The 18,367-nt window shown below is 33.8% G+C and overlaps 2 protein-coding genes and 1 long non-coding RNA gene across 6 annotated transcripts; all 3 read right to left on the bottom strand.

The window, feature by feature from the left end:
* Positions 1-427: 427 nt before the first annotated feature.
* On the bottom strand, positions 428-1,908 carry LOC149093503 (uncharacterized). 2 transcript variants are annotated; one of them, XR_016199611.1, is made up of 3 exons: positions 1,658-1,908; positions 1,041-1,238; positions 428-919 (listed from the first exon to the last, which is right to left on the bottom strand). It is a non-coding gene; the product is annotated as an uncharacterized LOC149093503 (long non-coding RNA). The 2 variants fall into 2 exon arrangements; XR_016199610.1 differs by having other exon boundaries at positions 428-725.
* Positions 1,909-3,090: 1,182 nt separating this feature from the next.
* LOC107363336 (glutaminase kidney isoform, mitochondrial) lies at positions 3,091-6,654 on the bottom strand. 2 transcript variants are annotated; one of them, XM_015930549.3, is made up of 7 exons: positions 5,983-6,654; positions 4,755-5,427; positions 4,466-4,675; positions 4,205-4,403; positions 3,790-4,054; positions 3,583-3,723; positions 3,091-3,516 (listed from the first exon to the last, which is right to left on the bottom strand). In XM_015930549.3, the coding sequence occupies exons 1-7, from the start codon at positions 6,324-6,326 to the stop codon at positions 3,411-3,413; spliced, it is 1,938 nt and encodes a 645-aa protein (XP_015786035.2). In that variant the 5' UTR covers positions 6,327-6,654; the 3' UTR covers positions 3,091-3,410. The 2 variants fall into 2 exon arrangements, with proteins under 2 accessions (XP_015786035.2, XP_015786036.1); XM_015930550.2 differs by having other exon boundaries at positions 5,681-6,017.
* A 272-nt stretch (positions 6,655-6,926) lies between these two features.
* LOC107363144 (uncharacterized) lies at positions 6,927-16,945 on the bottom strand. 2 transcript variants are annotated; one of them, XM_015930321.2, is made up of 5 exons: positions 16,277-16,945; positions 16,087-16,180; positions 13,472-15,776; positions 8,530-10,878; positions 6,927-8,365 (listed from the first exon to the last, which is right to left on the bottom strand). In XM_015930321.2, the coding sequence occupies exons 1-5, from the start codon at positions 16,797-16,799 to the stop codon at positions 7,922-7,924; spliced, it is 5,715 nt and encodes a 1,904-aa protein (XP_015785807.2). In that variant the 5' UTR covers positions 16,800-16,945; the 3' UTR covers positions 6,927-7,921. The 2 variants fall into 2 exon arrangements, with proteins under 2 accessions (XP_015785807.2, XP_015785808.2); XM_015930322.2 differs by having other exon boundaries at positions 16,087-16,135; positions 16,277-16,929.
* Between the last annotated feature and the right edge of the window lie 1,422 nt (positions 16,946-18,367).

Below are 18,367 nucleotides of genomic sequence, written 5' to 3'. Positions count from 1 at the left end.
CATTTAAATTCTCAGTGAAAATGATGTTCAAGTGAATCAACGTTAGGCTCGAAAAAAAGCCAAATTTCGATTTTCGATTCGGATTAAAATTCCAAAAAAGTCAACATCAAATGCATATTTCAAAGAGACAATTGGTTGTTATGGATAATTCAAAAAATTGGGTGAAATTTCGTTTTGAATCTTGAAGTTTTCATTTCACTGACTTCAGACATTTTCATATTTTGAGTGTAAATTTGGTGAAGAAACTCGGATTGAAAATTTCCAATCAATAATTGTTTTGAATCAAGAGTGAGAAGTTCATCTAAATCTTTCATTAGTCTGAAAATTTGTAGCTGTTAATTGTTGCAACGCAATTGCATGAATAGTTTATTATTAAGTCTTGATGCATCAATTTTAAAACCATTTAGATTAAAGTTATTCATTTTGATCGGTTAATCAAAGGATTTTATTAGGAAATTAGGGAAATATCTTTATTCGAGAAACTCGATTGATTAAAAAGTCGACTTCGAAGATGAGTTTTGTTCCTGGCCAACCCTGTACAGAATGTTTCAGCTGCTTCACTTCATGATAAAATACAATTTAGTGAAAGTTAAATTAATCTTTACTTGTATCTCGTCATTTCTGGTCAACATTTAACTTAAACATTTGAAATATCAATCTTGTTAACTGGAAGATGCAGAGTTTCATCACGAATGGTGATGTATTCAGTTGAAAGGTAAAGAATCCTGGATAATGATGAAAGAAAACAAAGCAAAATCAATGTAACCAGAATAATGGTTTGGAATTGAAAAGAATAGAAAGTTTCATTTGATTCAACTTTTTGTTTCTTTTCCAGTCTTGTCCTTCTCTTGATGGATGTTCAAGCCTCAACAGAACAAGCTGATTAATTGTGAATCCCCTGTATTTACATTAGTAACATCTATTAAAGAATGTGAAAAGGTAAAGGAAACAAAGTCGAGAAAATGAGACTCAATATTAACTTTCAAATGACTTGTAATCTTTCAGGCAACATTAAAGTAATCGTTAACTGATTGTCTTACCATTCAATTATCATCCTTTGATTGTCACATAAACACAAAAGCTTCAACCCAAAACCCAAAACCAGGTTTTGATGAAATGTTTTTTAAAATGCCTTTAAAGTCGCCTCTTGAAATACATTTACATTGAAACATTGATTCATTTTTGTCTGGCATCAACCGATCAGGATCAGGACAGGATTTACCATTAACATTGAGCATCTGGTTGGAAGAAATTCTCATGATTGTGAATGAGTTTCGATCAGAATATTTTATTGATTAGCTTTGGAAAACGCTGGCTCGAGTTGAGTAATTTTGCATAGACAGCCTGTCAGTTTGCCTTTTTGTTTGATTGTAATTTTTGGCATTTACTGTCAACACACTTTTTTTGTACATCTCTTACAGTCTTTTCATTCAATTATTGATCAATTTAGTCTATCAACAAATTCAGATAATGTTCAATATGTACTCTTCAGAGTTCAGGGAACAAGTGCAGACAAACACAAACAAACAAAAAAAATGAAAAGCAACATTTTGAGTTAACAAACAAATGATTGATTGACTGTCAACAAGATTTTGCATTTCATTTGATCAAATGAAGCTACTAAAGGCAGAAGGGAAATAAAATATTATCTTTTCACCTGATTTTATCATCAAAACATTGGGTACATTCAATCTAATCATAATCGGAAGCTCAACAAATTCACAATTTTTAAACAATAATTTCTTCTCATATCCATAAGTCGCTGTTGTATATTTCAATGTACTTTAGCCATTTAAAACCAATCATGGATTCACTCACAATTATCATCGATTAAGGTTGAAACACTGAAAATTAGAAAAAAAATTGAAAAACTGGTTAAAGGTTAAACGGCATTGAGATACAATCAGTTGATGAAGTTGATCAATTGGTTTGTAAACATCCCATGAGGTAGTAGGTAAGTCAACCAATAGATGGTAGTAAGGTAAAGTAACCGAAAAAATTGATTGAGTTTTTTTGGTTCAAATATGACAATGAGTTTCCATTGAATTGGATATTTAACTGGACATTTGATGAAATTAAATCAGGTTTGGACAAGGATTAGATTGTCACCTGATCGGTCTAGTTAAGTCAGGTCTAGGCTATTAGTGTATAGCTCCTTATTTTACTTTGTTTATAACAAATTGTGTCTCAATTTTGGATGTTACCCATTTATTCAATGGTGATGTTTTAGTTTTTTTTTGTTCTTACTTGACTTCGATTCAGATAATCAATCTTTTATCGTCATCCTAGTGATTCTCATCTTCATCTTTGTCTTCATCGTCATTCTCTTTTATCTTTATCGTGTACTTTCTTCACTATTTTTGGCTCGTCGAACTCCTTTTTTTTGAACCATCTTCTTATCTATTCTTGGTTTAAGTTGTGAGATGTTGATAAAAAAATAAGCTTGTTCATCAATCTAATTTAATCTTCTGTTCTTGAATGTGTTTAATGTCAATTGTGAAGCAAATATCAGTTGAGACAAATTGTTGATTGTCTTCCGGAAGCTTTAAAAGGAACCCTAAAATTAACCATAACAAGAAGATAAAGGAAGAAAGAAATGCATCCAAACAAGGGATAACAATTCAACCCTTTGTTGAAGAAAAACCATTTTTCTTTACTTTCCACTATCTTCATCATTTTCTGCGCCTTTTCTTTTTTTCTCTTCCATCTCAAGTAAATGCATTAATTAATTAATCAAAGGGTTGTCGTCTTTTGTTCGTCATTCCTTCTTTCAGCGATTCACTGAATGGGTCAAATTTTAACACACTCAATGAGAAGCTAGATACTCATTTGTAACTTTATTTACTCAATGTAAATTTTTGACAGTTAATGTGAGTTACTCTGAGAGTTAACCTGAATTTTTTCATATTTTAAATATCATTGAGGAACAATTCTGACTGCAATTTTACAGCTGAACCATTTATTGTGTGATTTATTCAATTTCAATAAATGAAGCATTGTTAGGGAAAGAAGATTGATTCATGGCTTTTCATTTTTTTATCACATAAACCCATGCGTTCACATTTGAAAGGAAAGTTGGCATTTTACAGATAAATTCAACAAACTATTTTATTCAAAGCAATTTAACAAGGAATGGTTGATAATACCAATATTTGAGATTCTCAGGTTGACATTTATATTAATCTAATCCAGTGCTGGAAGATGATAAGTACAATAACAGGGTTTGGTAGCAAAAAACACAACGATTACCAAAATTGAATCAAATTTGTTGATATATCAATAGAGAAATATGTGTGATCTCACTTCGTCAAAACTGTTTTCGAAGACAGTTTATTGTTGATTGTCTTACAATTTGATCCTCTAATGACTATAAATGGTGAATTTAAACAAATAACAATTGAAGTCGAATTTTATTCGGTTTTAGGAGTTCCTTTGTTGGCATCAACACCTTTTAGAAGATCAATAACATCATTGTGATTGAAACGTCTCGCCTCGTCCAATGGAGTGTGGCCCCATCTGAAACAATAATAAATTTCCGTTAATTAATCTTCATCATTTGCTTTACGTGTTGAATGTAAATACCTGTCTTTCGGGTGAGGTGGAACTTTACAAACTTTTAACAAAAATTCAACACATGCTAAATGACCCTCTGAGGCAGCTAAATGTAAGGCTGTCCTACCATCATAATCACTCAGTCCCATTTCCATACCAGAAAGATAATACCTGAAAAAAACAGAAATTGGGTTAGAAATGGATTAGAATTATTGCAGTAATTTAGGAAATCGTTACCTTCTCATAGCTGAAACATCACCAGAACTAGCTGAGAAGAGAAGACTGACAATCTTTAATCCTTTTGTTTCAAATCGCTGTCTTCTTGGATCTTTCTTATGTGGAACATGGCGTAAATTATCGAAATGATGAAAATTAAAAATTTTAACTAATTCTCGACAAAATTCTAGACCTCGAACAGAGTTTCCATAATTGTCTAATGGTGGTGACCACAAGCACAAACCCATAACGTTGGGAATAACCACCATTGTGCATCCAGAAACACCTAAATTAATAGGAAAAATTAAATAGAGTTAACTTTCAAATTTTCATCAACAGTTACTTATCTGTATATTTTGACTGAAACTAGAGGGCAACACATTACGGTAACTGGAGTAAAGTAAAAAGATCAAGATCAAAGTCAGGAGATACCAACCTGATTTAGCAGGTAATCCGACATTAAAAGCAAATTGTCCTGAATAATCATACATTCCGCAAGAATGCATGAGAGAAAGTACATCACGAACAGCTTGACTTGAGATCACTCTTTGACCAGTAATTGGACAAATACCTCCATTAGCTAAAGTAGCAGCTATTACTGAAACTGTCGGACAATTAACTTCCAGAGAACACATCTAAATGAGAAGAAATGTGATTAGAAAAATTTTAATCTACATTTAAACATTTGTAAAATTACCTGAAAATAAAAATCCATTACTTCTTTTAAATTGGCTCTCTCAGGGAAACACTTATTCTCTTTCATATAATATCCAATTGCATAATTACGATCAGCAGCTTCTCTTTCTGAAAGAAAAGTTGCGTTACTGAAACCAAGATATTCATCACCACCCATAGCTTTGAAATAATTACAAACCCAATCAAATTTTTCCGAAACTCGCATCTCAGGCTGTGGGTAGAAAGGGATATAAAAATATATCATTAATACAATTCATCATTATTTTGGTACAAAAATCGGTGAAACTTACTTCAACTAGATAAAGGAGCAATGAGCAAACAACAATTGCTCCAGCGTTAACCATAGGATTATGTGGCTTACTATCATGATCAAGCACTAGTTCATTAAACATACGTCCGGAAGGTTCTTGGCCTACGTAACGATGTACAATATCTGCTCCAAGCTCACTTAATGCTATAGCATAATTGATCGGTTTACCACATGACTGAATTGTAAATGGTATCTCTGTGTCGCCTATGCCAAACCTTTGACCATCAATGGTACATAATGTAACACCCCAGTAATCAGGATTGTATTTGGCTAATTGGGGAATGTAATTGGCAACTTTACCACCAGTTCTTGCTTTACAACTCCAATAAAACTCTTCGATTTGTTTACAAAACTCTTGGAACTCTGGAATGACAAAATGATGGCGAAGAGCACGACTAATGAGCACAATGTTTTCCTTAATAACCATTTTAAAGGTTTCTCTGTCCAGAGAAAGAGCTTCAAAGGATCCAGCATCTTGTTTAGCTTTCCAAATCACATTTAATTTACTAATTATTTCCTTCAAACGAGGATCCGTAACTCGAAGACCAGTTGCTGATAATGCTGAGAAAAATTTATTCACACTGACTTGGCCGGAAGAATCTTCAAACATTTCAAATAGTACATCTTCGGTTGTTTTGTTTGCCACTTTAATGCTGTCAAAAGAAAAGAAATAGATTTTTAATACTTATTAGATCATGATTTAGATTATATGAAACATCAAAATTCGAACCATTGACCATAATTCAAACTTGCTGATCTAATGGTAGGTACAAGTATCAGAGAGCAAAATTCATAGAAATCGCAATCATGTGATCGCAAGTCTGTCGATCTATTGGCCAAAGGAGACAGAGGTAAAAGCAAAAGGTAGAAGCTAATGCTAACAAAATTAAAGGTTCCACAGCATACCTGGCTTCATTGATGAAAACAGCTTGAAAACTCAATTAAAATAACTTTTAATCGAAAATTGATCGTAAAGCATATTCAGAATGATATTAAACACTGAAATTGGGTAACTTTCAGAAGGTTAAAAGAGTAAAAATAAACTGTAAACATCAATAAATCTCGTATTGTCTTTTCAACACTTTATCATAAGTCACATTATTGGTGAAGTTGTCTGATTATTTCAACGGTTTGACACTAATGATGTTTGAAAATGAAACAGTTATCGACTTGAGCACTATAAATGACAAAAACGACAATTACTTTACCTTTTAATTGCCTCTTGATCAGGTGAACCATTTTTAGTTTGTACAAACTCCTCTGGTGGCATAAAAACCTTACTTGTCTGGGAACAGAGAGATCTTGCGGTAATTATGAAATATCCTTTGGAAACATTTAAATATTTAAATTGTCTGCATAATTGATGATTAGCAGTTGAAAGATTAAGGAAACGAGTAAAAAAATGTTGACTATGGTGATTACATGGGATAAAATTATTAAGGAGTTTAGTTGGTGGCAACCGGTAACCAGTTTTAGATTGATTTCCAGCTCGACCAACCATTTGACCAGCTTTCATAAATTTCAGATTACTGGGTATAGCATTGGTCAACATTTCAAAAATAGTCAATTATCCTTGCTAAATTGTTCAGCTAAAGAGATAGATTTTAATAATATTTAATTTTAATTTAATAGAACAGAGGAAAAAGAGGAACGTGCAAGTCAGTGATTCAACTCGGTGCAGTTGCTCTTTACTCTCGACCTGGTGCAACAAGAGGCTGCTCCAAAGTTTCATGTTCATATGGTTGGAATGATGATGACGAAGATGAGGATAAAGATGATAATGGTGTTTCCTCAATTATAATACTCACTCAAAGGGAAAACATGGTAAGATTAAACTAACCGAAGACACAATCGATATTTTTAGTTCTCTGGTTAACCAGAGATGTTGCTCATTGTATTACACTGTCAACCATTTCATGTTATCATGAAAATTTGCACCAAAATTTTGGATAAATCATTTCTCATTAAATACTTTGATTTATGCCATTTTTAAATACGACTCTTGATTTATAACAATTAACCATCCATTATTTATATTTTTTTTAGTATTCAACATTTCCAATTGTTAGTCTTCATTTGGTTGCTTCCATTGTTTCTAGATATTGGGTGAAAAATAATTGACAGATGTTTACATGGCATTCAAACGTCCGAATAATTAAAAAATGATCTTTATTTTTGTAAATAATTAATGATCTTTATTTGCCAACATTTAATATCATATATATTTTATGAATATATTTTTCTCATTAACTGGCAGCTTACAGAGTTGAAATCAGATTCAATTACAATTTGGATGAAATGATTAACAAGAAGGGGTTTGATGATGATGATGATGAAAAAAGGATAAGTGCGAGACGAAGCAGTGAAAAGGCCAATTGTGATTATCATTGTGAATAAAATAAAAAATAAGATGGATTACACACAAGTGATTAACATGTATAATGTAACTGAATAATAATTTAATTTCTTTTTTTTCATCATCACCTTCATGAGGTTTAATTATTTAACACTTTGGATAACAATTAGAGGGATTTGGGTGAAGGGGCGAGTAATGAGTTAAGGTATGTAAGGTTGTAATGTGTGCGAGGAAGAAAAGAAATAGAGATCTTCCGAGAACATTGATTTCTTGTTAGTAGATTATGATTAAAACTAGTCAATTACTGGGAAGAGATCAATGAAATAGAAAGTTTTCTCTGGAAAATCAGAAAATAGGCAATGTGATGATGATAATAGTCAAAAATATCGAATCAATTGTTGTACAATATTTGTGGTGAGGACGAAACAATGAAGAGAGAAAAATATTGGTCAATGGATTAACATTGGTGATTAAATATACAATTGAGTTAAATTTAAACAGGCAACAATGAAGTCTTCAGGATGAGAAAAGGTACAACAACAGAAGACAACACAGAGTTTCTTTTGTGTGTTCAGAGCATACACAATGTTTCAATTTCGGAGGTAAAATATCATATAATCAATAAACTGTTGGGTTACAGCATTCAAACATGGATTCACAATAATAAAACACTTCTCTCTCTCCTAACTAACAATTGAAACACTTGCTGTATACCCTGTATATATCACAATATGTATGTAAGTATGTGTAATATGTAATGTATGTTATTTGTTTGCTTATTTTGTTTCAGTTCATTTGGTTGATGCTGAGTAAGCAGGATTGGAGGCTGCTCCAGCTCCATGAACCTTCATGTGAGCAGAGCGAGATTTAACTTTCGAGAAAACTTTACCACAAACCCGACATGGAAAGTTTCCAGATTTGTCTTTATTACTCGAACCTCCGACACTGACGGTAATCCCTGAGGTTGCAGTTGAACTGACTGAAGAAGGTGATGCATTCATCGGTGAATCAATTGATAAAGCATCATCATCACCATTTTCCCCTTCAACAGCACTTTTGTTATCAACATCGTTATCTTCGGTCTCCTCTTCTTTGGTAACAACTTGGTTACCATAGAAAAGTCCTTCTTGCTCTTTACGGCGGCGAATAATACGCAGTCTTTTGTACTCTTCGGGACATATTTTTTTCCATAAATAATAGAACTGGATACACTCTTTAACAGTTTTTGTTTTAACCTGAAAAAAGTAAAAAAAAGAGGGTCAAGATTAGAAATTATGATTAGATTTCAATTTTTGATTAGTTGATAATTTGTGTGTGCTTATGCAACGTTTGTTTTTTTGTTGGTTGCTTTCAAACTGTTGCTAAGTAAGAATGTGAAAAATGTGGCAATTAAACTTACTTTGTGAGCGATAGTATGGAAATCTTTGTCAAATTTAATTAAAGCTTGATAGTAATGATTAATTTCCTCTTGTGACCAAACATCACTTTCTGGATATTGATAGTCTATCAGTGGATGGTCTGGTCGCAATTTGATTGGATCCGAGTTTAACAATTTAGTGATTGCTTCTTCCAAATCACCATTACACATGTAGAGTAAATGTAATGCAAATTCAACATTTCGACCTGCACCAGGGACACAACTAGAACAGGCCAATTCCAGATAATAATCAAGATCCTCGGGTTGGTTTAATTTGTCCAAAACAATTGGATTCCATACTAGATCAGCTCGTTCTCGACGGTAACGTTTAGAGGTATCAACTTTATCACCAATATAAGCAGGAATACTGGCTTGATATTGTGGCCCAATATTGACATGAGGTTGAATATCACTTTCCGATGGAAGAAGATCCAAATCGTATGGAGCTTCAGGCTCAAAGGCTGTGGTGGGTGTCGATGAAATAATAAGCTCGCTTGATTTGGAACAAATGGAAATCTCTTTACTGTGTAAGATCGTAGAAGTGTTTAGGTTTGTTGTTGAATTTGCGTTAAGAGTGGTTGAAGAGGAAGTAGACGTAGCAGAATTAATATTTACACTTAAATCATTTGTTTGTAAATTAACAGCACTGGTATCACAAGGAGCCGATGAGGATAAACTTTTACGCGCATGAATAAAGGTTCCAAGGGTTGCTGATTTTGGTGTGACATTGCCGTTGTTAATAATGGCCCAGTAAAGTCCTGAGCCTTTTCGTAATGGTGAAAGCATGGGTGGAGGTGTGTACGGTGGAGGTGAACTTTTGTTTACATCATGTGAAGGTAAAGAATGAAGTCCGGAAGGATCCCAAAGACGTGGTGATCTTAATCTGGACGCATATTGACCGAATGCATTAACATGTGGAGGTATGTATAACGGTTCGGGTTTGTGCTTTAACCTTTTAGGTGATGATCTCTCATTTACCGGGGTCACCTTGATAACACTATTTTTATTAGTGATTACAGAAGTATGTGATGAATTGGTTGAAGTGGACGTAATTGTTGCAGAGTTGTTGTTGACACTTTTATAATTATTATCCTTCAAATTAATTGTATTACTTTTAGGTGATGTTACCGGTGATATGACCGCGGGATTTATGAACACATCATCATCCTCATCTTCATCATCTTCATCGTCATCATCTTCATCATAGGAAATACCAATTGTCTCATCTTTACCATTGTTATTGGAATCGGCATCATCTTCATCATCTTCATCGTCTTCATCATCATCTTCATCAATATCTTTTGCTTCTTCGGGTGAAAGGTTAATGACTAGATTGGAAGACGAACTTCGCAATGTTGAACGTGGTGTAGGCGAATCTGTGCCACAGGATAAAATTGGCGTATTACTGGTTGTATGAGTAATATTTATAGTATTATTATTAGTGGTAGTAGGATTATTATTGTTAGTATGGATGTTGTTGCTATTACTGCTGGTTGAGGTAACAATTGAACAAGAATTTGATTCCATCAACTCATTCTCATCAACCTTACTGGATGATGCACCTGAGGTAGAATTGAAGACTGAAGTTGATCCAATGGTTGACGAATTGATGTTACTACTGTTGATGTTGCGTATGTTATTACTGCAAGTTTCCTTCTCGTCACGTTCCTCTTTGAACAGGTTACTTTGCACATAATGCGTTTCCACAAATGATTCGCTTCCTTCTCGAGGCTCATTTAAACCTTTACCAGATCTATTCCGATGGATTGGGTTTGCAGTCGGTGAAGTATTGGTTATTGTAATACTTGGAAGAATATGTTGAGAATGTTGACTCTGGTGGTGATGATTGGGATGCCTGTTGAATTGACTTGTGGCAAGGGTTTGCTGTTGGTGATGTTGTTGTTGATGATGTTGGTGGTGAGAATGTTGAAGATTATGATGATGTGCAATATGTGGATGATGATTTTGATGGAGATGTTGTGAAAGATGGTGATGTTGTTGTTGTTGTTGTTGGTGTTGCTGTTGCTGGTGGTGATGGTGGTGAGGATGATGGTGGGGATGATGTTGGCTAAGTGAAGAGTTGGAAGATTGCTGTGGGTGTTGATTTAACTGGTGTGCACGTTGGTTGTGATGGTGAGCTGTTAAACTGTAATTTACAGATGAACCATCCAACGATTGCGCTTCGAGATCATCGTTAGGGAAAAAGCTTTGAGATTTATTGATGTTGGATAAAACAAGTTGATCACTGTGGTCACTTTCTTGTTGAGTAGATTCAAGATGCGCTGTTGATACTTGATTGTAATTGGTTGCGTTTTGCGTATTTTTCGGTTTCTGTAGATAGAGGGATTAGGTTGAAACAAGATGATGAAGAGAAAGAGAGAGTCGGGTTAGTGAGTGAGAAACAAAATAGAGAAGCAGTAAACTTGGATAAAAGTGTGACCTAGATTCGTTTGGGATCTTTTTTTTTCATTTCGGGCAGCCATTGTCACGATGGCCATTAAAGAGAAGAAAAAAAAGCTCACCAAGCAAACGAGTAAATGGATAATTATCCAATCCTGTTCTACTTTTTTCAACTGACTGTAAATACACTCTGATTTGAGTGAGTTTCTTTTTTGTTGTAACATGTATGGTTGGTATGTGTGTGTGTGTATTTGGTTGTATGTGAGTGAGTAAGTGAGTGAATGTGAGTAACTTTGCAAATGAGTACTTGTTGCGAAATGGTTACACCGTAAATAGTTGGCCCGTCTACCCCTACCCTGATTCAAGCTATTGAACTTGCTTATGCTCTTTCTTCTTCCTCCTCCTCCCTTCCTCCTTTTTTTCACATAACATTCTGTACTCACTCGGTTTCATCTTTATCTTCATTCTTTCTCTCATTTTACACACTTACTCAACGGGTATTGAGGCTAGTTATGAATGGAATTTTTTCCTTCTGCTTGTTTGCAGTTTTACTTGCAATGCTTAAAATGCGGCTGACATTTTATTTCTCCTCTTCAACACACACTGCAAACAAGAATGCAAAAAATTGACAGCAAACATAAATTGAAACGAAAAACGATAAATTAAAGTGAACTAACTGGCTCCCCCTGTTGTTACATATCATGATTCAAGATGAGAGTTCATTTTGATGGATCATCAACGCACAACTGATTCTAACACTGCAAATAATGAGAAATAACGTCAAGATGGAAATGTAGATAAGAGAGAGAGAGAGAGAAGAGAAGATATTTTGTTTGGGAAAATAATGAAAGAAGATGATGACAGAACGAAGATACTTTTGTGTATCTAAAATTGCTTATCAAGTAATACTATTCAAGATGATCATCATGATGGTGACCTTAATTGTAAGTATTATGAAAAGGTAAAAAATTGATGAGAGTCAAGTGGAAAAATGAGTGAAAAGTAAGGACAAAATAATGTACGAGTTTAACAAAAATACAAGTAAATGAGTGAGCGAGTTTTAAAAAGATGAAGTCCTTGGTAAACGCCCAACTCATCCAACAGCGGAAATGGTAACTGATATGTGGATTGAGGGGGAAATGAAATAAGCAAAAAAAGTTTTTCTTGTTTTCTTGCTGCAGTTAAAGAAACCCATTTAGGGTAATCAACCTTGTTCACTTTCTTCATTTCCAGCTTGAACAAAAATCAGTAACTCAACCTGTTTGCTGGTGAAAAACACACATAGGAAAAGTGAACAAAATTAAACTAAAAAACTGATGAAACAAGTGGTATAATAATCAAATAGGCAAATGGATACAAGTTGAACAATGAATATCAACAAATATGTGACTATTCCTAGAGGGGTGAAAAGGGAGCCAGCAAAAAAGGGGAGTGAAAATGCCTTTTTTTCTCGCAGCATCAACAAGCTGATGTCTGGGTATAAGATAGAGGATAATATTGGGAAAGCTTGAAAGATAATTATTTAAAGCATTTTTTGATATCCGGTCTTTGTTAATGAATGTTAAAATGGGTAAAAGACATTAATTAAATGGTTTGATAGGAATCAAGTTGAAAATTGAGTTGATAGTGCAAGATATAACTCATGGTTTCATTTAACTGCAGAGTTGAAAGAAAAATTGTTTCCCAGGAGAGATAATTGGATGAAAATCACAGATCTGATTGATGAATTGTAATCTTGTAAAGAATTTTTTTCCTATGAAACAATTTCGGTTAAAGTTTAGCTTTGCTTTTAACGCAAAAAAAGTATTCTTTTTCAACTCTGAGTTGATTGAAAGATGAAATGCATAGCAGTTTATTGCGTCATTGCTTAAAAAATGAAACTCAATTGCAAATAGTCAAATGAATTTATCAGTTATAGATCATGCAAACAGAGAGAATAATTGTGAGCTTAGTCAAGAGTCACTTCAAATAATATCCCTAAGCTGAAAATATGGTGAGCAACAGGAAGCAGATTGAATAATTATCATGAGATTATTATGATGAATATTTTTTCATCAATAAGTGTGTCGTATGTTTCAATTAAAGCTTGGTGTAAAAGTATTGGGGAAATTCATTTTAATTATGGATTGCGACAATTTATCTGTATTAGGGTTCGGAGTACAAAAACAAAATGCTAACTCATTCTGGTAATTTGAATAGAAACTTGTAAACATTTCTTTATTAAACATTAACATTGAAAAAATAAAGGCATAAATGGAGTTCAAGTTTCCATGAATTGAGTCATGAATATCTCATAATGGAAACAAGATACTACATTGAAATCGAGTTTAATTAATCTTCAGAAAATAAACTATTACATTTACTAAATTATGATCGTCGAGTGACCTTTTTATTTTGAAGCTAAAATTTATTATGTTCAATGCTCAATACTTTTGCACTAAGCTTAAGATGCGTAAATACTGTTTATTAATAGTATGAGAACAAAAAGGTAGACAAAAGGAAATTACAAAATTTGCTTTATTACCTGTTGTTGTTGTTGCTGTTGCTGTTGGTGATGGTGATTTTGACGATTATGTTCTTGCTCATGAGTTGTTAACATTTGTTCAATCAAAGATTCATCCTCAAAGTTAACAAAACCGACATCATTAACATTGGTTTCTTCGTTATTAGAATAATTCATTTCTTCGTAAATCGGTTCAAGACCAGGTTGGGCTGATCTCGTCGACGTAATCGCAGGAGTTGTGGGCGTAGTTGGTGTTTCGGATGTTGAATAATCAAACGTAGGTACACTGGATGGATTGTTGGTTGATATATTATACGATGGACTGGAATAGTTGACAGAATTTTGTTGAGCTGGAAAGTTGAACTGCATTTGATTATCGGTTGGTGTTGCAGGCAAAGATGCTTGTTGTTGATGATATTGCTGAACCTGGTGAGGACTAAATGAAAATGAATTGGTCTGTGTAGGTGTACATGGTAAAGATTGGTTAAAATTGTTGGTGGGATTTGATATCTGATGAGGTACAGCAGGCGAAAGTAGAGGATTGAGATTCGTCGGTGTGGTTGGCACAGAGTGCGAATGCATTTGATGGTGATGACTGTGATGGTGATGGTGATGGTGGTTGTTATAATTACTATAATGATGATTATGGTTAGAATTGGAATAAATTTTGGCCACATTGATAGTTAACAAATTATTGTTATTGTTAGCCAATTGATCTGATTGAGCGGTTGATTGTGAAGACGTATCTTGGTCATCTAATTCACCATTACCTGGATCTGAAGTCGCCCTTTGATGACGCCGTTTTAAGAGATCAAAATTACTATCAGTAGGATTATTAAAATTGGTTGCTGACGATGTAGGCAATGAACAATCGTGATTGGCGGTGGTATTGGTGATATTATTGTTATTACCATTAACATTGGCATTAGTACCGTGATTTGATTCATTCCATGAACGAACTTTACTTTCGTAATGAGAATTGGAAGATGAGTAAATCATTTCAGCAGCACTATCGGAATGGCGACGAGACTTTTCACCAGGTAAAAGAAATTGAGATCTGTTTCGCAAAGAATCATGCGAATTGTTAAAAGGAACATCATTTGGTATCCTGAATTGAGGCAAATTCTGTTGTAACTGCTCTTTTAGAGCATTGATATTCTGGTAGTAATTGGCATCCAAATGATCATCATCGGGTGAATTTTCTTTAATAGTTTCATCTTCTTTACTTGTACTGGAAAGAAGTTGATCCAGTTCTTGATTTGAATCACTTTGAAAAGTGTGAGTATCTCGATTGTGAGCTTCGACAATTAATCCATTGTCGGACGAAGATTGAATAACTTTTGTTAAACATGAAGATATCGGGGAAACAGTTCCAGTTGGCTTCAAATTAATGGTGAGATCAAGAGTGCAATCGATATCTTCCTCTTTTGCGTCTTTGTTGTCGTTACCATTTGTGACACCACCAGAGTGATTGTTATTAGGTGAAACGTCGAGGTTATTAATGGCATGTTTAGACATTATCTTGTTTTTAAGCATGGAAACCTCGAATAAAACTTTATTGTTGTTATTAATATTGATGTTGTTAACGTTATTAGTGTTAACATTATTTTCAGCACCATTCATAATAACTAATGTAACATTGTCTTCTTTCTTCAATGACTCCGAGGAATTGCTGTTATTTGCAGTAATAATCTGTTGTGGTCTTAGATAGCCTCCATGAGTTCGCATATGGCCATTTAGTGCTTGTAGATTTTTGAATCTTTTCTGGCAAATCGAGCACTCAACTTGATTTAATTGACTTTCGAGTAGCTTGCAAGCCCATTCACAAGCCCATCCATTTATTTGTGAATCATTGTTATTATTGTTATTATTATTATTGTTGTTGTTGTTGCTGTTGTTACTATTGTTACTGTCCTGATTAGTAATATTATTATTGAGAATATTTCCACTGTGATTGTTGTTATTGAGATGATTATTGAAATTAGCTAATGTTGGTGCAAGTTGATTAAAAATATGAGAGCTTTCAGATGATGGTTCTTTCAGTTGTTGGGTTAAAAGCTGATGTAAAAGATTTTGCGGGTCATTAATGGATCTTCGCAGTATGGGTTGCCCAAAAACTTGATCAACTTGTCTAGGATCATCATCTACTTCCATTTTTACTGAGCTATTGCGCTCTTTAAGATGCAAATGTATATTCGGTTGCAGGTGATGAGATGAATGGAGCGGAGGCGGTGGTAGTTGTTGTGGTGGTGGTGGAGACGCTTGCGGTTGATGCTGGTGATTAATTTGGCTTGGATCTGGTTGTAATGTATTAAGAATCTTTTCACTGTAAAAAAGAGAGAAAACAAAGAGTGTGAGCATTGAAATAAGAAAGAAAGGCATAAACTGAAAGAGTCTGATGATTCAATCTACTTGGCGACTTTTGTTAGTGATTGGCTTAAGTTTGTGAAAGAGCAAAAATATGAGGGAAAATGTAAATAACGTAAGAATGATGTAAGCTTTAGTAAGAAGGAAAGATGACTTAAATAAATAGAAAGTCAAAATAAAATGTAACAATTTAATGCAACTATGTAAGCACAATAGAGGGTTTAAATTAATAATACAATTGTAAATTAAATACAATTGTTTTTACTTACTGGTATAATGGTTGCCCTTGCAATGCCAATAATTGTAATTGAGTTGCAGCTGAGGATAAAAACGAAATAGAGCCTGGTTTAATAGTATTTGCGGCTGATCGTTAAAGAAAAAGAGTTAAATAAATATAAAATAATAAACATAAATGAAAACATTATTTTGAAAAGGTAAAATATGTTAAGATAAATTTACCTATTTGTGCAGGTTTTGATTGAAGTGCACCATTGACACTAATATTATGATTATGATTGATGGCGGCATGATGATTTTCCTTGTGTCTTCTTAAACTTCTTGCATCACAGTATGTCTTCTCACAGCCTTCGACATCGCATTCGAATGGTTTTTTATCCCGATGGGTTAACATATGACCATTAAGGTGGTCTTGACGTTTGAATGCCTTTTGGCAAAGGTTGCAAACAAATCTTCGTTCATCACTGTGCGTCAATTTATGTTTGGAGAGGGCACTTTGATTGCTGAAATCTTTTCCACATTCTGGACATTGAGGCCGAACAGGTGGTCCAAGATTTTTAATTCTCCTCTTTTTCACTGTTTGCTGATCAGTTCCATCACTTAAACTATTCGTAGGTGGAGGTAGACCAGAGAGATTTGAACCACTTCCACAATTAGCACTGTTCGTTACAACACTATTAATATTGTCGTAACCGGGTTTACCAGTTTCATCACCTAAGAAATACATTAAATTGTCAAAATCCATTAAGACACAAAACAATCAAATTTAACAACAATTTATGAAAATTAACAACATCTTCATTTTTTCATAACAAAAAACAGACTTTAACATTATTCATTCTTACTCTGTCTTCCAAACACAACCACTCTCACCTTGCAACCAATAGATTTGACGTCATGTAACAATTTATCCAATGAGAAATCTTCTAGGATTGCTAGTTGCGCCATCTGTCAAGACAAAATCTATGGTCAAGGTCACATGTTAAGTGTAAAAGAAGAGGATAAAAGGAAGAAAGAAGAGGTTTTGCTGTCTCTTAAAAAAGTAAAGAAATAGAGCGAATACAACTTTCTTGGATTCAACAGCAGTGTTTCATCCAGGCCTTTCGCCGGGCTCCTCATCATCTTCATCATCTTCTTTATCATCATCATTTTTCCCTCTTTAGTTTCTTTCCAACAACTGGACTCACATTTAGCCTCAACTTTCTCCTTCTTTCATCCTCTTCATCGTCTTGAAAGTGATTTTCTTCTAGTTTTCTTATTTTTCTCCTTCTTTCTCCTTCTTCTTTTTTCATCTTCTTTTTCTTCTTCTCCAACTTGATCTTTCTTTGTCTTCACTCTCTCTCTCTCTGCAACTTTGGCCCATCATCTCTTGTTCGTCTTTGTTCGGCCTGATACCTTCTTTCTTCCCACTTTGCTCTTATACTTTTTTTTTGCTTTCTTTATATTTCATCTTACTAGAGCTTGGGAACTTTTCCTTCGTTGTTAGTCATTATTTTGAGCTTCTTTTCTACTTCTTTTGATTGAAGGAGCAATATATTTTTATTATTGGCCTTTTACTTTTGCCCTTTGATGACCTTCTCAAGAATGCAAACACCAAAGTTGACATAAGTTAACGTTTAACAGTTAACATATGCATTATCAAGATAATCAATTTCATTATCATCATCATCTCCATTAAAACGTCGCTATCTTCACCATTAAATTTCCCTGGTATAGTTTTCATTGATGTTTGCAACTTGCAAACTTTCAACAAGCCAAACCTGAAACTAGACACTGGAGGATTCAAGAAAAGAAAGCAAGAAAGACTACTATTAGTTAATGAAAGCTAGTTTCATTACATCTAACAATTCAGTTGTAATTGAAGATACCTATTTTTACCAGATATTAGAGTTAAAATGTTTCAAAATCAATCCTCCATTTTAATTAAATTAGATCTTTGAACCAAAGAAAAGAGTGTGACCTTTTACAAGAAAACTGTTCTCAACCAGGCAAAAAAGGATCCATGGAAGCAAAAGAATAAAGAAAACCCAAATTAACAAAGAAATTATTTTGATGCAATTTACCAAGCAGATAGACAAATAATTGTGATTCAAGTAATCGTATTTGAATATATAATCTTATTAGAAGCAAATATGAAATTATTGGCTTTGTTTTAGCTGTTGATCGTTTTTCTGGTGCAACAATTTTGGGTTTACCTTCGATCTTTAGCTGCAAAAGTTAAATTGTCTTGTTCTTTCACTTAAATTCACAATTAATTGGATGTAATTGTAACACATGAAGGACAAACTATCGATCAGTTTAATGTAAATACTG

The sequence above is a fragment of the Tetranychus urticae genome, chromosome 3 (genome assembly GCF_039701765.1).
Source record: "Tetranychus urticae isolate SD_2017Ah chromosome 3, NJAU_TeUrti_SD_1.0, whole genome shotgun sequence".
Classification (NCBI taxonomy): domain Eukaryota; kingdom Metazoa; phylum Arthropoda; class Arachnida; order Trombidiformes; family Tetranychidae; genus Tetranychus; species Tetranychus urticae.
Note: the sequence above shows the minus strand (reverse complement) of the source record. Positions and strands in the feature narration are given on the sequence as shown.

Excerpts from the sequence above, each read along its gene's own strand:
- LOC107363336 (XM_015930549.3), bottom strand. The coding sequence starts at position 6,326 with ATGTTGACCAATGCTATACCCAGTAATCTGAAATTTATGAAAGCTGGT. Across the intron at positions 4,404-4,465 it reads TAATGGATTTTTATTTTCAG|ATGTGTTCTCTGGAAGTTAA; the intron begins GTAATTTTACAA and ends CTTCTCATTTAG. Across the intron at positions 3,724-3,789 it reads GATGTTTCAGCTATGAGAAG|GTATTATCTTTCTGGTATGG; the intron begins GTAACGATTTCC and ends TGTTTTTTTCAG.
- LOC107363144 (XM_015930321.2), bottom strand. The coding sequence starts at position 16,799 with ATGGATTTTGACAATTTAATGTATTTCTTAGGTGATGAAACTGGTAAA. Across the intron at positions 15,777-16,086 it reads CAAGGGCAACCATTATACCA|TGAAAAGATTCTTAATACAT; the intron begins GTAAGTAAAAAC and ends TCTTTTTTACAG. Across the intron at positions 8,366-8,529 it reads TCCATACTATCGCTCACAAA|GTTAAAACAAAAACTGTTAA; the intron begins GTAAGTTTAATT and ends TACTTTTTTCAG.